At 44.8% G+C, this 17,299-nt stretch overlaps 1 protein-coding gene across 1 annotated transcript in view; it reads right to left on the bottom strand.

Moving 5' to 3' along the window:
- Nucleotides 1-17,299, bottom strand: part of HDX (highly divergent homeobox) — a 122,334-nt gene that overhangs the window by 18,567 nt on the left and 86,468 nt on the right. The window contains 2 exon segments of the mRNA XM_038748216.1: nt 2,912-2,995; nt 14,665-14,744. Of these exon segments, the coding sequence (XP_038604144.1) occupies nt 2,912-2,995; nt 14,665-14,744 (164 nt within the window).

The raw sequence follows: 17,299 nt of genomic DNA, 5'->3' as shown, positions 1-17,299 counted from the left end.
ACAGCGACTGCGCCAAACCTGATTACCTTGGATTTAGCTTGGCACATAGTAAGCGTTTAACAAATACCAAAAAGAAGGTAAAAAAAACCAAAAAACTAAGCAATTGAGAGAATACAATGCAATAAAGTAGGTATACACGATCCCTGCCCTTGAGGATCTTACAGACTAGAGGAAATTAATGATAATAACAATAATGGTATTTATTATTATTATTATTATTATTATTAATAATAATTTTGATATTTGTTAAGCGCTTATTATGTGCCAAGCACAGTTCTAAGCACCGGGTAGATACAAGGTAATGAGGTTGTCCCACGTGGGGCTCACAGTCTTAATCCCCATTTTCCAAATGAGGGAACTGAGGCACAGAGAAGTTAAGTGACTTACCCAAAGTCCCACAGTCCCTTCTAGACTGGGAGCCCGCTGTTGGGTAGGGACCGTCTCTATATGTTGCCAACTTGTACTTCCTAAGCGCTTAGTACAGTGCTCTGCACACAGTAAGCGCTCAATAAATACGATTGATTGATTGATTGATTGACTGTCTCTATATGTTGCCAACTTGTACTTCCTAAGCGCTTAGTACAGTGCTCTGCACACAGTAAGCGCTCAATAAATACGACTGAATGAAATGAATGAAAGTCACCCATCTGATAAGTGGCGGAGCCAGGATTAGAACCCACGACCGCTGACTCCCAAGCCCGGGCTCTTTCCACTGAGCCACGCTGTTTCTCTAAGAAGGATGATGATGATGGCATTTGTTAAGTGCTTACTATGTGCAAAGCACTGTTCTAAGCGCTGCAGGGGGATGCAAGGTGATCACATTGTCCCACGGGGGGCTCACAGTCTTAATCCCCGTTTTACAGATTAGGGAACTGAGGCACAGAGAAGTGAAGTGACTTGCCCAAAGTCACACAGCTGACACGTGGGGGAGCGGGGATTAGAACCCATGACCTCTGACTCCCAAGCCCGGGCTCTTTCCTCTAGCACAGTGCCCTGCGCACATCATCATCATCATCATCAATTGTATTTATTGAGCGCTTACTATGTGCAGAGCACTGTACTAAGCGCTTGGGAAGTACAAATTGGCACAGTAAGCGCTCAGTAAATACGACTGAATGAATGACTCCCCACAGCACCTATGTATCTATCTGTAATTTACTGTTTTATCTATTTGTATTAATGTCTGTCTCCCCCTCTAGACCGTGAGCCCGTTGTTGGGTACGGACCGTCTCTAGATGTTTCCAACTTGTACTTCCCAAGCGCTTAGTACAGTGCTCTGCACACAGTAAGCGCTCAATAAATACGACTGAATGAATGCATGAGCCACGCTGCTTCTTAAGAAGCATCTATTAAGTGCTGCTTCCTATGTGCTAAGCCATCAGATCATCATCATCATCATCAATCGTATTTATTGAGCGCTTACTGTGTGTAGAGCACTGTACTAAGCGCTTGGGAAGTACAAATTGGCAACATGTAGAGACAGTCCCTACCCAACAGTGGGCTCACAGTCTAAAAGATCAGATATAATCCATGTCCCACCAGGGCTCACCATCGATCCTTTCCCCGTTTTCCGGAAGAGGGAACAGAGACTGGGGCTACAACCCCAATCTGGGGCCCGGCCGCGGTGCACCTGAGGGAAGGTGTGTACTTCCCAAGCGCTTAGTACAGTGCTCTGCACACAGTAAGCGCTCAATAAATACGACTGATGATGATGATGATGATCCCCCCCGCCTCACCTCCTTCCCTTCCCCACAGCACCTGCATATCAATCAATCAATCAATCGTATTTATTGAGCGCTTACTGTGTGCAGAGCACTGGACTAAGCGCTTGGGAAGTACAAGTTGGCAACATAGAGAGACGGTCCCTACCCAACAGTGGGCTCAATATGTATATATGTTTGTACAGATTTATTACTCTATTTATTCATTTATTTTACTTGTACAGGTCTATGCTATTTATTTTATTCTGTTAATATGTTTTGTTTTGTTCTCTGTCTCCCCCTTCTAGCCTGTGAGCCCACTGTTGGGTCGGGACCGTCTCTATATGTTGCCGACTCGGACTTCCCAAGCGCTTAGTCCAGTGCTCTGCACACAGTAAGCGCTCAATAAATATGATTGATGATGATGACTGTCTCTATATGTTGCCGACTTGTACTTCCCAAAGCGCTTAGTACAGTGCTCTGCACACAGTAAGCGCTCAATAAATACGATTGATTGATTGATTAATAAATAAATACCATCATCATCATCATCATCATCATTATTATTCTCTGGGCCTCGTCTGTTAAATAAGACCGTGAGCCCCACGTAGGACAAGGACTGCGTCCAACCTCTCCCCCTTCTAGACTGTGAGCCCGCTGTTGGGTAGGGACCGTCTCTAGATGTTGCCCACTTGGACTTCCCAAGCGCTTAGTCCAGTGCTCTGCACACGGTGAGCGCTCAATAAATACGACTGAATGAATGAACGAATGAATGAATGGGGCTGAATCCGCCGGGCTTCCTTAGGAGGGCAGCGAGCCGGCACCGGTCAGGCCCGTGGCGGCCTAAAGATGCCCGGAGTCCCTCATCTCCCTCTCCATCCCCCCCATCTTACCTCCTTCCCTTCCCCACAGCACCTGTATATATGTATATATGTTTGTACATATTTATTACTCTATTTATTTATTTATTTTACTTGTACCTATCTATTCTATTTATTTTATTTTGTTAGTATGTTTGGTTTTGTTCTCCATCTCCCCCTTTTAGACTGTGAGCCCACTGTTGGGTAGGGACTGTCTCTAGATGTTGCCAACTTGTACTTCCCAAGCGCTTAGTACAGTGCTCTGCACACAGTAAGCGCTCAAGAAATACGACTGATTGTCGGTTCACCTTTTACCATCAGGAGGGACCGAGATCGGGGTGCGGACTTTACCTTATAATCCAGCAGGGAATTCATCTGTTCCACTTCGGAATTGCTGATCATATCGCTCTCTTCGTCGTCGATGATTTCTATTTTCTGCAAGAGAGGGGATGTCATTCAGAGAAGCAGCGTGGCTCAGTGGAAAGAGCCCGGGGCTTTGGAGTCAGAGGGTGCGGGTTCAAATCCCGGCCCCGCCAATTGTCAGCTGGGTGACTTTGGGCGAGTCACTTCACTTCTCTGGGCCCCAGTTCCCTCATCTGGAAAATGGGGATTAAGACAGTGAGCCCCCCGTGGAACAACCTGATCATCTTGTAACCTCCCCAACGCTTAGAACAGTGTTTTGCACATAGTAAGCGCTCAATAAATGCTATCATTATTATTCAGAGAGTTGGGCTGGGCGGTGCTAAGTGCTCAGTACAGTGCTCTGCCCACAGTAAACACTTCTAGACTGTGAGCCCACTGTTGGGTAGGGACTGTCTCTATATGTCGCCAATTTGTACTTCCCAAGCGCTTAGTACAGTGCTCTGCACACAGTAAGTGCTCAATAAATACGATTGATTGATTGATTGACAAATACAACTGAATGAATAATAATAATGGCATTTATTAAGCACTTACTATGTGCAGAGCACTGTTCTAAGCGCTAGGGAGGTACAGGGTGATCAGGTTGTCCCACGTGGGGCTCACCGTCTTCATCCCCATTTTCCAGATGAGGGAACTGAGGCCCGGAGAAGTGAAGTGACTTGCCCAAAGTCACACAGCTGACAATGGGCAGAGCCGGAACTTGAACCCATGACCTCTGACTCCAAAGCCCGGGCTCTTTCCACTGAGACACGCTGGCTGTTGCCAGCGAGATACCAGGAATGCGGTTTGATAACAGCGATGAGAATAATTATAATTAGGGTATTTGTGAAGCGCTCACTATGTGCCCAGCACTGTTCTAAGCACTTGGGTAGTTACAATTGAATGGGGGAGACAGGCAAACATAAAGTGTATCTGTATGGCGAGAACAGGAGGAAAAGTAGATACAATTGATAGCAGTGAAAGTACAGAAAAATGAAGTAATGAACAAATAATAATAATAGATACAGTATTTTAAAATACTTATTAGTAGTGTATCAGGCACGGTAGATAAGATAATCAGATCAGATCTATTCTATTTATTTTATTTTGTTAGTATGTTTGGTTTTGTCCTCTGTCTCCCCCTTTTAGACTGTGAGCCCAATGTTGGGTAGGGACTGTCTCTGTACGTTGCCAATTTGTACTTCCCAAGCACTTAGTACAGTGCTCTGCGCATAGTAAGCGCTCAATAAATATGATTGATTGATTGATTGATCAGAAGCAGCGTGGCTCAGTGGAAGGAGCCCGGGCTTTGGAGTCATAGGTCATGGGTTCAAATCCCAGCTCCGCCACTTGTCAGCTGTGTGACCTTGGGCAAGTCACTTCACTTCTCTGGGCCTCAGTTCCCTCATCTGTCAAATGGGGATTAAGACTGTGAGCCCCCCGTGGGACAACCTCATCACCTTGTATCTGCTCTAGCGCTTAGAGCAGTGCTTTGCACATAGTAAGCGCTTAACAAATACCATTATTATTATTATTATTATATAAGCTAATCAGGTTGGAAACCATTGGGGAAGGGGCTCCACAAAGCGACGGCCTCCCTTCCGCCTCCCCGGCTGCAGGGCGGTGGCCCAAGAAAGAAGGGAGGTGGGACCCTGATTACCTTATCAATCAATCAATCAATCAATCAATCATATTTATTGAGCGCTTACTGTGTGCAGAGCACTGTACTAAGCGCTTGGGAAGTACAAGTTGGCAACATATAGAGACGGTCCCTACCCGACAAACGTGCGGGTTCTGAGCAGGGGAGCTCAGAATGTGTCTCTTTATTGTTGTATCGTACTTGTATTGTAATAATAATAATAATAATAATAATAATAATAATAATAATGATAATGATAATAATTGTGATAGTTGTTAAGCACTTACTACGTGCCAGGCACTATACTAAGTCTGGGGTGGATATAAGCAAATCAGGTTGTTCCACACAGGGCTCCCAAGCCCCATTTTACAGATAAGGCACAGAGAATAATAAGAATAATTATGGTATTTAATTGCTTACTACGTGCACTGTACTAAGCGCTGGAGTAGCTATGAGCAAATCAGGTTGGATATGGTCCACGGTCACGGCTCACGGTCTCAATCCCGATTTTCCAGATGAGGTCCCAGAGGAGTGAAGTGATTTGCCCAAGGTCACCCAAGGGGTGGAGCTGGAATTTCATTCATTCATTCAATCGTATTTATTGAGCGCTTACTGTGTGCAGAGCACTGGACTAGGCGCTTGGGAAGTACAATTTGGCACCATCTAGAGACGGTCCCTACCCAACAGCGGGCTCGCAGTCTAGGAGGGGGAGGGATTAGAACCCGTGACCTGATTTCCAGGCCCACGCAGAGAAGCAGCGTGGCTTAGAGGAAAGAGCGAGGACTTGGGAGTCAGAGGTCATGGGTTCAAATCCCGACTCCGCCGCTCGTCTGCTGTGTGACTTTGGGCAAGGCACGTCACTTCTCTGGGCCTCAGTTCCCTTATATGTAAAATGGGGATTAAGACTGTGAGCCCCAAGTGGGGCGACCTGATCACCTTGTATCCTCCCCAGCGTTTGGAACAGTGTTTTGCACACTAAGCGCTTAACAAATGCCATCATTATTATTATGTATTATTATTATGTATTATTATATTATTATTAATATAGACTATTATTATGTATTATTATGTATTATGCCACTGTACTCTCCCAAGAGCGTAAGTGCTGAATGAATTGAATGAACGAATGAAAGGAGTGACAGCAGTCGGGGAAGGAGAACGGCGCTCCGGGCCCCTATTGCGGGGACGGTCACACCCGGGGCCGCCGGGCCCGGCCTCCCGCAGGTAGAGCCGCCACCAGCTTCTTAGAAGCAGCGTGGCTCAGTGGAAAGAGCCCGGGCTTGGGAGTCCGAGGTCACGGGTTCGAATCCCGGCTCCACCACTTGTCAGCTGGGTGACTATGGGCAAGTCACTTCACTTCTCTGGGCCTCAGCTCCCTCATCTGGAAAATGGGGATGAAGACTGTGAGCCCCATGTGGGACAGCCTGATTACCTTATCAATCAATCAATCAATCAATCGTATTTACTGAGCGCTTACTGTGAGCACTGTACTAAGCGCTTGGGAAGTACAAGTTGGCAACATATAGAGACGGTCCCTACCCAACAGCGGGCTCACAGTCTAAAAGGGGGAGACGGAGAACTAAACCAAACATACTAACACAATAAAATAAATAGAATAGATATGTACAAGTAAAATAAATAAATAAATAAATAGAGTAATAAATATGTACAAACATATATACATATATCCAGGTGCTGTGGGGAAGGGAAGGAGGTAAGATGGGGGGATGGAGAGGGGGGCGAGGGGGAGAGGAAGGAAGGGGAGGAAGGAGAGGATACCTTATATCCCCCCAGGACTTAGAACAGTGCTTTGCACATAGCAAGCGCTTAAATACCATCATCATTATTATTATTATTATTATTATTATAATACATCCCAGCTCTGCCACTTGTCTGCCGTGTGACTTTGGGCAAGTCACTTAACTTCTCTGGGCCTCAGTTACCTCATCTGCAAAATGGGGATTAAGATTGTGAGCCCCACAGGGGACAACCCGATCACCTTGTATCCTCCCCAGCGCTTAGAACAGTGCTTTGCACATAGTAAGCGCTTAACAAATACCAAAATTATTATTATTATCATTATTAACAAATGCCATCATTATTGTCAACAGCTTGCGAGGTGCTGGCTTCACTTTCTTCACAAGAGGTCACGGTAGGAGTGGTAGGAATATTGGGCGCACTAATAGTAACGGCCCACTCTGTGCTGAGCGTCGCGTCCTGGAAGAGGTGTTTCCTCTCCCAGTTCTTCCGAATCTGGCCCGAGATGTTAGCCCGCCTCCATCATTCATTCATTCATTCAATCGTATTTATTGAGCGCTTACTGTGTGCAGAGCACTGTACTAAGCGCTTGGGACGTACAAGTTGGCAACATCTAGAGGCGGTCCCTACCCAACAGTGGGCTCACAGTCTAGAAGGGGGAGACAGAGAACAAGACATACTAACAAAATAAAATAAATAGAATAAATATGTACAAATGAAGTAGAGTAATAAATATGTACAATCATATATACATATATACAATCATATATATATATATATACACACACAGGATATACATATATATATATATAAAACATATTAACAAAATAAAATAAATAGAATAAAGATGTACAAATGAAATAGAGTAATAAATATGTACAATCATATATACATACATACAATCATATATATATATATGTGTGTATATATATACACACAGGATATACATATATATATACAAAACATATTAACAAAATAAAATAAATAGAATAAATATGTACAAATAAAATAGAGTAATAAATATGTACAATCATATATACATACATACAATCATATATATATATATACACACAGGATATATATATATATATATACACACAGGATATACATATATATATATACAAAACATATTAACAAAATAAAATAAATAGAATAAATATGTACAAATAAAATAGAGTAATAAATATGTACAATCATACATACATATATACAATCATATATATATATATACACAGGATATACATATATATACACAAAACATATTAACAAAATGAAATAAATAGAATAAATATGTACAAATGAAATAGAGTAATAAATATGTACAATCATATATACATATATACAATCATATATATATATGTATATATACACAGGATATACATATATATATACAAAACATATTAACAAAATAAAATAAATAGAATAAAGATGTACAAATGAAATAGAGTAATAAATATGTACAATCATATATACATATATACAATCATATATATATATATATATACACACACAGTATATACATATATATATATATATATACAAAACATAGTAACAAAATAAAATAAATAGAATAAATATGTACAAATAAAATAGAGTAATAAATATGTACAATCATATATACATATATACAATCATATATATATGTATACACACACACACACACACACATATACATATATACAGTATGGCTCAGTGGCAAGAGCCCGGGCTTTGGAGTCAGAGGTCATGGGTTCAAATCCCAGCTCTGCCAATTGTCAGCTGTGTGACCTTGGGCAAGTCACCTCACCTCTCTGTGCCTCGGTTACCTCATCTGGAAAATGGGGATGAAGACTGTGAGCCCCCCTGTGGGACAACCTGATCACCTTGTAACATCCCCAGCACTTAGAGCAGTGCTTTGCCCATAGTAAGCGCTTAATAAATGCCATCATCATTTATTATTATTATTATATATTCAGGGTTCTAATCCCGGCCCCGCCACAGGTCTGCTGTGTGACCTCGCGGGTGGCCAGTGGCCTGGGCGACGGTGGTCCGGACTACGCAGGCCGGAGCGTCTGAGCCGCCAAAGCGCCGCTGCCGCTCCCTTAAGCCCCACGGGCAGCGGCCCACGGGAGGGACCGACCGTCTCACGGCAGCCCCGGCGGACAGACCGGGGGGCCCGTGTTCAGCCAATCAATCAATCAATCGCATTTATTGAGCGCTTACTGTGTGCAGAGCGCTGGACTAAGCGCTTGGGAAGGACAAGTTGGCAACATAGAGAGACGGTCCCTACCCAACAGTGGGCTCGCGGTCTAAAAGGGGGCCGCTGCTCCCTCGCCCCGGTTCTCTGTCGTCAGCGGCACCGATCCCCGCTGCGGGCCCGGTGCCCTACGATGGCCCTGGGCAGACACGTGCCAGGGGCTGCCAGCACCCTCATTCATTCATTCAATCAATCAATCAATCAATCGTATTTATTGAGCGCTTACTGTGTGCAGAGCACCGTACTAAGCGCTTGGGGATTGCATTTAATAATAATAATAATAATAATGACGGCATTTATTAAGTGCTGACTATGTGCAAAGCACTGTTCTAAGCACTGGGGAGGTTACAAGGTGATCAGGTTGTCCCACGAGGGGCTCACAGTCTTAATCCCCATTTTCCAGATGAGGGAACTGAGGCACAGAGAAGTTGTGGCCTTCCCAGACTGAGCCCCCTCCTTCCTCTCCCCCTCGTCCCCCTCTCCATTCCCCCCGTCTTACCTCCTTCCCTTCCCCACAGCACTTGTATATATGTATATATGTTTGTACAGATTTATTACTCTATTTATTTACTTATTTATTTTCCTTGTACATATCTATTCTATTTATTTTATTTTGTTAATACGTTTGGTTTTGTTCTCTGTCTCCCCCTTCTAGACTGTGAGCCCACTGTTGGGTAGGGACTGTCTCTAGATGTTGCCAACTTGGACTTCCCAAGCACTTAGTACAGTGCTCTGCACACAGTAAGCGCTCAATAAATACGATTGATTGATTGATTGATCCCCCCGCCTTACCTCCTTCCCCTCCCCCCAGCACCTGTATATATGTTTGTACGGATTTATTACTCATTTTCTTTGTACACGTTGATTCTCTTTATTTTATTTTGTTAACACGTTTTGTTTTGTTCTCCGTCTCCCCCTTCTAGACTGTGAGCCCGCTGTTGGGTAGGGACCGTCTCTGTATGTCGCCAACTTGGACTTCCCAAGCGCTTAGTACAGTGCTCTGCACACACTAAGTGCTCAATAAATACGATTGAACGTTGAAGTGACTTGCCCAGAGTCACACAGCTGACAATTGGCGGAGCCGGGATTTGAACCCGCGACCTCTGACTCCAAAGCCCGGGCTCTTTCCACTGAGCCACGCTGCTTCTCTGTGTGCCCAAACCCTGGATTTCTCCGGTGTCCGGGAATTTTGGTTTGATTTTGATTCAGCGCGAAGCTTGCTTTTTGGCAGATGGGCCGAATGTAAATCAGCCCGAGGCAGGAGGTGAACTTTCTCACCAGTAATTTTAAGGGAAACGCCGGCAGTTTCCGAAAGTATCGGATGAATTGAGAAGCCGCTGTGGGCAGGGCACTGCCCTGTAGGCTTGGGAAGAACACGTGGCTTCAGTGGAAAGAGCGCTGGCTTCGGAGTCAGAGGTCATGGGTTCGAATCCCGTCTCTGCCAGTTGTCAGCTGTGTGACTCTGGGCAAGTCACTTCACTTCTCTGGGCCTCAGTGACCTCATCTGGAAAATGGGGATTAGGACTTGTGAGCCCCCCACCTTGTAACCTCCCCAGTGCTTAGAACAGTGCTTTGCACATAGTAAGCGCTTAATAAATATATATGTATACCTGTATATATGTATGTACATATTTTTTACTCTATTTATTTATTTTATTTGTACATATCTATTCTATTTATTTTATTTTGTTAGTATGTTTGGTTTTGGTCTCTGTCTCCCCCTTTTAGACTGTGCGCCCACTGTTGGGTAGGGACTGTCTCTATATGTTGCCAATTTGTACTTCCCAAGCGCTTAGTACAGTGCTCTGCACATAGTAAGCGCTCAATAAATACGATTGATGATGATGATGATAAATGCCATTATTATTATTATTATTATTATTATTATTATTGTTACGGCCCATAACCTGTGGGAAACGGATGGGAGTCTGTGGTCAATGGGGGAGCTGGGGAGAGCAGCGGGAGTGCCTGGCACACGGTAAGTGCTCGATAAATATGACTGACTTACTGACTGAGCGGAAGCTGAGAGGGAGCAGGGGTACGGAGCAGGCCGGGAATGTTGGTTAATCCCGGGACACAGACTGGGTGAGGGCGGGAGAATTGAGTGAAGACCAACTGGGGCAGAGGGTTAGGGCAAAAGGGTTCCTCTCCCCCTCGTCCCCCTCTCCATCCCCCCCCCATCTTACCTCCTTCCCTTCCCCACGGCACCTGTGTATATGTATATATGTTTGTACAGATTTATTACTCTATTTATTTATTTATTTTACTTGTACATATCTATTCTATTTATTTTATTTTGTTAGTATGTTTGGTTTTGTTCTCCGTCTCCCCCTTTTAGACTGTGAGCCCACTGTTGGGTAGGGACTGTCTCTATATGTTGCCAACTTGGACTTCCCAAGCGCTTAGTCCAGTGCTCTGCACAAAGTAAACGCTCAAAAAATACGATTGATTGATTGATTCAGATAATAATAATAATAATGATATTTACTAAGCACTTACTATGTGCAAAGCACTGTTCTAAGTGCTGGGGATGTAAGAAGGTGATCAGGTTGTCCCTCGCGGGGCTCACAGCCTTAACCCCCATTTTACAGATGAGGTAACTGAGGCCCAGAGAAGCAAAGTGACTTGCCCAAAGTCACACGGCTGACAATTGGTGGAGCCGGGATTTGAACCCGTGACCTCTGACTCCAAAGCCCGGGCTCTTTCCACTGAGCCACGCGGCTTCTCCAGGAGACAGGAACAGGGGCGAGGGGTGAATTTAGGGGTGAGGAGGGTTAGGAGAGGGGAAGGCTAAACTACCTATAGTAGTTAGTTTATAGTAGTAGTTTATAGGTGATCACCCTGTAACCTCCCCAGCGCTTAGAACAGTGCTTTGCACATAGTAAGCGCTTAATAAAATGCCATCATTATTTTTAGACTGTGAGCCCACTGTTGGGTAGGGACTGTCTCTATATGTTGCCAATTTGTACTTCCCAAGCGCTCAGTACAGTGCTCTGCACATAGTAAGCGCTCAATAAATACGATTGATGATGATGATGATGATGATAGGGAATGCCGCCAGTCTGAGGCTGAGAGATCCGGTCCACAGAATTGCTGAGGAGATTTCCAGGCCGGAGCCACCTTACGTGACGCCCGAGAGTGTGAGGCCAGCCGGGGCAGGGCGGAGTAGGGAATCAATCAATCAATCAATCATATTTATTGAGCGCTTACTGTGTGCAGAGCACTGTACTAAGCGCTTGGGAAGCACAAGATGGCAACATATAGAGACAGTCCCTACCCAACAGTGGGCTCACAGTCTAAAAGGGGGAGATGGAGAACAAAATCAAACATACTAACAAAATAAAATAAATAGAATGGATATGTACAAGTAAAATAAATAAATAAATAGAGTAATAAATATGTACAGACACACATATATTATTATATATATATACTATATATTATATATATACTTATATATATATATAAGTGCTGTGGGGAAGGGAAGGAGGTAAGACGGGGGGGATGGAGAGGGGGACGAGGGGGAGAGGAAGGAAGGGGCTCAGTCTGGGAAGGCCTCCTGGAGGAGGTGAGCTCTCAGTAGGGCCTTTATTTTAATGTCTGTCTCTCCCTCTAGTAAGTTCCTTGAGGGCAGGGATTGTCCAGACCTCCCCCTTTGTGAATCACACTCCCAAGCACTTAGTACAGTGGCCTGAACACAGTAAGCGCTCAATAAATGCCACTGAGGGATTGTTCCGCTACAGCAACAAAGTGGTAGTGAACGGTGGCGTAGGGTGGGGATCCACCTGGGTCGTTTCCAGGAGAGATACCTGGATAACGGGAATAGCAGAGTACTTCCTCTCCAACCGGCAAGCTCCAGGGCCTCCTCGTAGTAGCCATACGGGCTAATAAAGGGCTAATAAAGCCATACGGGCTAATAATTTCCCTAATAAAGGGAACAAGCCAGGGAGACGCAGAAAGGAGTTGAAGAAAAGGAAAAGAAGGCTTAGTCAGGGAAGGCCTCTTGGAGGAGATCAGTCAATCAATCAATCAATCAATCGTACTTACTGAGCACTTACTATGTGCAGAGCACTGGACTAAGCGCTTGGGAAGTACAAATTGGCAACATATAGAGACGGTCCCTACCCAACAGTGGGCTCACAGTCTAAAAGGGGGAGACGGAGAACAAAACCAAACATACTAACAAAATAAAATAAATAGAATAGATATGTACAAGTAAAATAAATAGAGTAATAAATATGTACATGTACAAACATATATACATCATCATCATCATCATCAATCATATTTATTGAGCTCTTACTATGTGCAGAGCACTGTACTAAGCGCTTGGGAAGTACAAATTGGCAACATATAGAGACGGTCCCTACCCAACAGTGGGCTCACAGTCTAAAAGGGGGAGACAGAGAACAAAACCAAACATACTAACAAAATGAAATAAATAGAATAGATATGTACAAGTAAAATAGAGTAATAAATATGTACATGTACAAACATATATACATCATCATCATCATCATCAATCATATTTATTGAGCTCTTACTATGTGCAGAGCACTGTACTAAGCGCTTGGGAAGTACAAATTGGCAACATATAGAGACGGTCCCTACCCAACAGTGGGCTCACAGTCTAAAAGGGGGAGACAGAGAACAAAACCAAACATACTAACAAAATGAAATAAATAGAATAGATATGTACAAGTAAAATAAATAAATAAATAAATAGAGTAATAAATATGTACAGACATCTATACATATATACAGGTGCTGTGGGGAAGGGAAGGAGGTAAGATTGGGGGGATGGAGAGGGGGACGAGGGGGAGAGGAAGGAAGGGGCTCAGTCTGGGAAGGCCTCTTGGAGGAGGTGAGCTCTCAGTAGGGCCTTGAGATGTGCTTTCAATAAGGCTTTGAAGGTGGGGAGGGTAATTGTCTGCAAGCAGTAAGCGCTTAATACATACGATCAACTAATTGACAGTTTGACCTCAGAGACAAAATGGACAGGTGTCCACTGAAGAGAGAACCAAGAACCCTGAGAATCTTTCAGTCAATCATTCCACTGGAAGGCAGTTCCTTTTATCGATTACTGGCGAGGCTCAGGAGCAATTTTTCCCTGGGATTATCTGTCTCGGGAAGACAATTCGGCTCCTTTCAGAAGGGGTCCCGGATAATAATAATAATAATAATAATAATGATGGCATTTGTTAAGCGCTTACTATGTGCAAAGCACTGTTCTAAGCGCTGGGGGGGATACAATGTGAACAAGATGTCCCACGCGGGGCTCACCGTCTTAATCCCCATTTTTACAGATGAGGGAACTGAGGCTCAGGGAAGTTAAGTGGCTTGCCCAAGGTCACACAGCAGACTTGCGGTGGAGCCGGGATTCGAACCCACGACCTCTGACTCCAAAGCCCGGGCTCTTTCCACCGAGCCATGCTGCTTCTCTCAGGATCAGTGCCCCGCTTGGTGGGAAACCGGAGGAGTCCAAGCATTTTCTATCGATCCTTGCTCACCAATGCCACCGCAAAATGAAACTTTTTCCTTCTTCCCCCGAAACCATGGAGGAACTTCAGTTTCTTTGCAAGCCCTTCTTTTGGCTGCGGCAGCGGCAGCGGGAGTCGGGGCATTTACTGAGCACCGACTGAGTGAAACACACTGTGCTAAGCGCCCTGGGGAAGGGCCAATGGAAGCCCGGGTAAGGGGAGCAAGAAAGCTCCCCTTGGAGCTTGGTTTTGTTCTCTGTCTTTGGTTTTGTTCTCTGTCTCCCCCCTTTTAGACTGTGAGCCCACTGTTGGGTAGGAACTGTCTCTATATGTTGCCAATTTGTACTTCCCAAACGCTTAGTACAGTGCTCTGCACACAGTAAGCGCTCAATAAATACGATTGATGATGATGATGAAGAAAGCCGCCAGGATGGCGGTGGGTCCCTGATGGAGAGCGGCTCAAGGAATCTGTTTATTGTTACAGCAAATTCTCCCAAGCGCTTAGTACGGTGCTCTGCACACAGCAGGCGCTCAGTAAATAGGACTGAATGCCAAGTGGAGCGGTGGTGGTTTGGGAAGATCTACTTACCACATTGTCGGAGGTTGCTTCGGGATGGCCTTCCCCCTTATGCCTGCCTTCTTCATGTGCAATAGCGTCATTGGCTTCTTCTGCAGAGAGAAAAAAGCCACCCGCTCTATCATTTGTTCATTCAGTCATATTTATTGCACCCTTACTGTGTGCAGAGCGCCTTACTAAGCGCCTGGAAAGTACAGCTCCACAATAAAGAGGGACAATCCCTGCCCACACCGGGCTTACAGTCTAGAAAATGATATTCGTTAAGCACTTACTACATGCCACGCACCGTTCTAAGTGCTGGGGTAGATACAAGGTAGTCGGGTTGTCCCACGTGGGGCTCACAGTCTTAACCCCCATTTTACAGATGAGATAACTGAGGCCCAGAGAAGTGAAGTGACTTGCCCAAGGTCACACAGCAGACAAGAGGCGGAGCCAGGATTAGAACCCACGGCCTCTGACTCCCAAGCCTAAAATCATTCCGCTAAGCCATTCTGTATCAACTCAAATCTTTCTGTATTTTATTCACCAGGCTATTTCAGGCCCACATCATTATCATTACTGTTGTTACTATCAGCATTAATATTATGGTTATATAACGAACACTATTTATATTAATACGAATAGAATCAGTATTTATTATAATTACATTATTACTAATGATACTAATGATGATAATAATCGTGGTATTTGCTAAATGCATACTACATGACGAGCACTGTACTAAGCTCTGGGATGGATACGAAACAATTCGGGAGGACACAGTGCCTGTTCCACACGGGGCTCACTGTCTAATTAAGAGGGAGAATGGGCACTTGATGATGATAATAATAATAATAATAATAATGTTGGCATTTGTTAAGTGCTTACTATGTGCAAAGCACTGTTCTAAGCGCTTGGGGGTATACAAAGTGATCAGGTTGTCATCATCATCATCATCAATCGTATTTATTGAGCGCTTACTATGTGCAGAGCACTGTACTAAGTGCTTGGGAAGTACAAATTGGCAACATATAGAGACAGTCCCTACCCAACAGTGGGCTCACAGTCTAGAAGGGGGAGACAGAGAACAAAACCAAACACACTAACAAAATAAAATAAATAGAATAGATATGTACAAATAAAATAAATAAATAAATAAATTGAGTAAAAAATATGTACCCACGTGGGGCTCACAGCCTTAATCCTCATTTTACAGATGAGGGAACTGAGGCTCAGAGAAGTTAAGTGACTTGATGATGATGATGATGATGGCATTTATTAAGCGCTTACTATGTTCTAAGCGCTGGGGGATACAAGGTGATCAGGTTGTCCCACGCGGGGCTCACAGCCTTAATCCTCATTTTACAGATGAGGGAACTGAGGCTCAGAGAAGTGAAGTGACTTGCCCAAGGTCACACAACAGACACGTGGCAGAGCCGGAACTCGAACCCATGACCTCTGACTCCAAAGCCCAGGCTCTTTCCACAGAGCCACGCTGCTTCTCTTAATCCCCATTTTACAGGTGAGGGAACTGAGGCTCGGAGAAGTGAAGCGACTTGTCCCGGGTCACCGAGCAGCCGGGTCGGGATGAGAACCCACGCCCTCTGCTTCCCGGGCTCGGGCTCTTTCCCACTAGGCCCCGCTGCTCCCTGCTTTTGAGAGGAAAAGGGACGGAAAGGGCGATCCCGCTTCCGGCCTCAGGAGTTCTTACCGGGCAGGGCTCTTCCCGTCTGTCCAGCTGCGACAGAGCCCCCACCCGATGGGGGATTTTCTGAGGTGAGGCCCACACGTGAGGTAATCATCATCATCATCATCAATCGTATTTACTGAGCGCTTACTATGTACAGAGCACTGTACTAAGCACTTGGGAAGTACAAATTGGCAACATAGAGAGACAGTCCCTACCCAACAGTGGGCTCACAGTCTAAAAGGGGGAGACAGAGAACAAAACCAAACATACTAACAAAATAAAATAGAATAGATATGTACAAATAAATTAAATAAATAAATAAATAGAGTAAAAAGAGTAATGGTGTCAATCTACGCATCAGGCAAAAACTCCCCACTCTCGGCTTCAAGGCTGTCCATCCCCTCGCCCCCTCCTACCTCACCTCCCTTCTTTCCTTCTCCATCCCAGCCCGCACCCTCCGCTCCTCTGCCACCGCTCACCTCCTCACTGTGCCTTGTTCTCTCCTGTCCCACCGTCGACCCCCGGCCCACGTCCTCCTCCTGGCCCGGAATGCCCTCCCTCCGCACACCCGCCAAGCTGGCTCTCTTCCTCCCTTCAAATCCCTACTGAGAGCTCACCTCCTCCAGGAGGCCTTCCCACACTGAGCCCCTCTCCATCCCCCCTGCCTTACCTCCTTCCCTTCCCCACAGCACCTGTATATATGTTTGCATGCATTTATTACTCTATTTATTTACTTATTTTATTGTGCATATTCTATTTATTTTATTTTATTAATACGTTTGGTTTTGTTGTCTGTCTCCCCCTTTTAGACTGTGAGCCCGTTGTTGGGTAGGGACTGTCTCTATATGTTGCCAACTTGTACTTCCCAAGCACTTAGTACAGTGCCCTGCACACAGAAAGCGCTCAATAAATACGACTGACTGATGGATTAATCCCCATGCTACAGAAGAGGTAACTGAGGCAGAGTGAAGTTAAATG

Source organism: Tachyglossus aculeatus, chromosome 6 (genome assembly GCF_015852505.1).
Source record: "Tachyglossus aculeatus isolate mTacAcu1 chromosome 6, mTacAcu1.pri, whole genome shotgun sequence".
NCBI classification, from domain to species: Eukaryota; Metazoa; Chordata; class Mammalia; order Monotremata; family Tachyglossidae; genus Tachyglossus; species Tachyglossus aculeatus.
The sequence above is the reverse complement of the archived record's forward strand: the minus strand, read 5'-3'. Positions and strand labels throughout refer to the sequence as shown.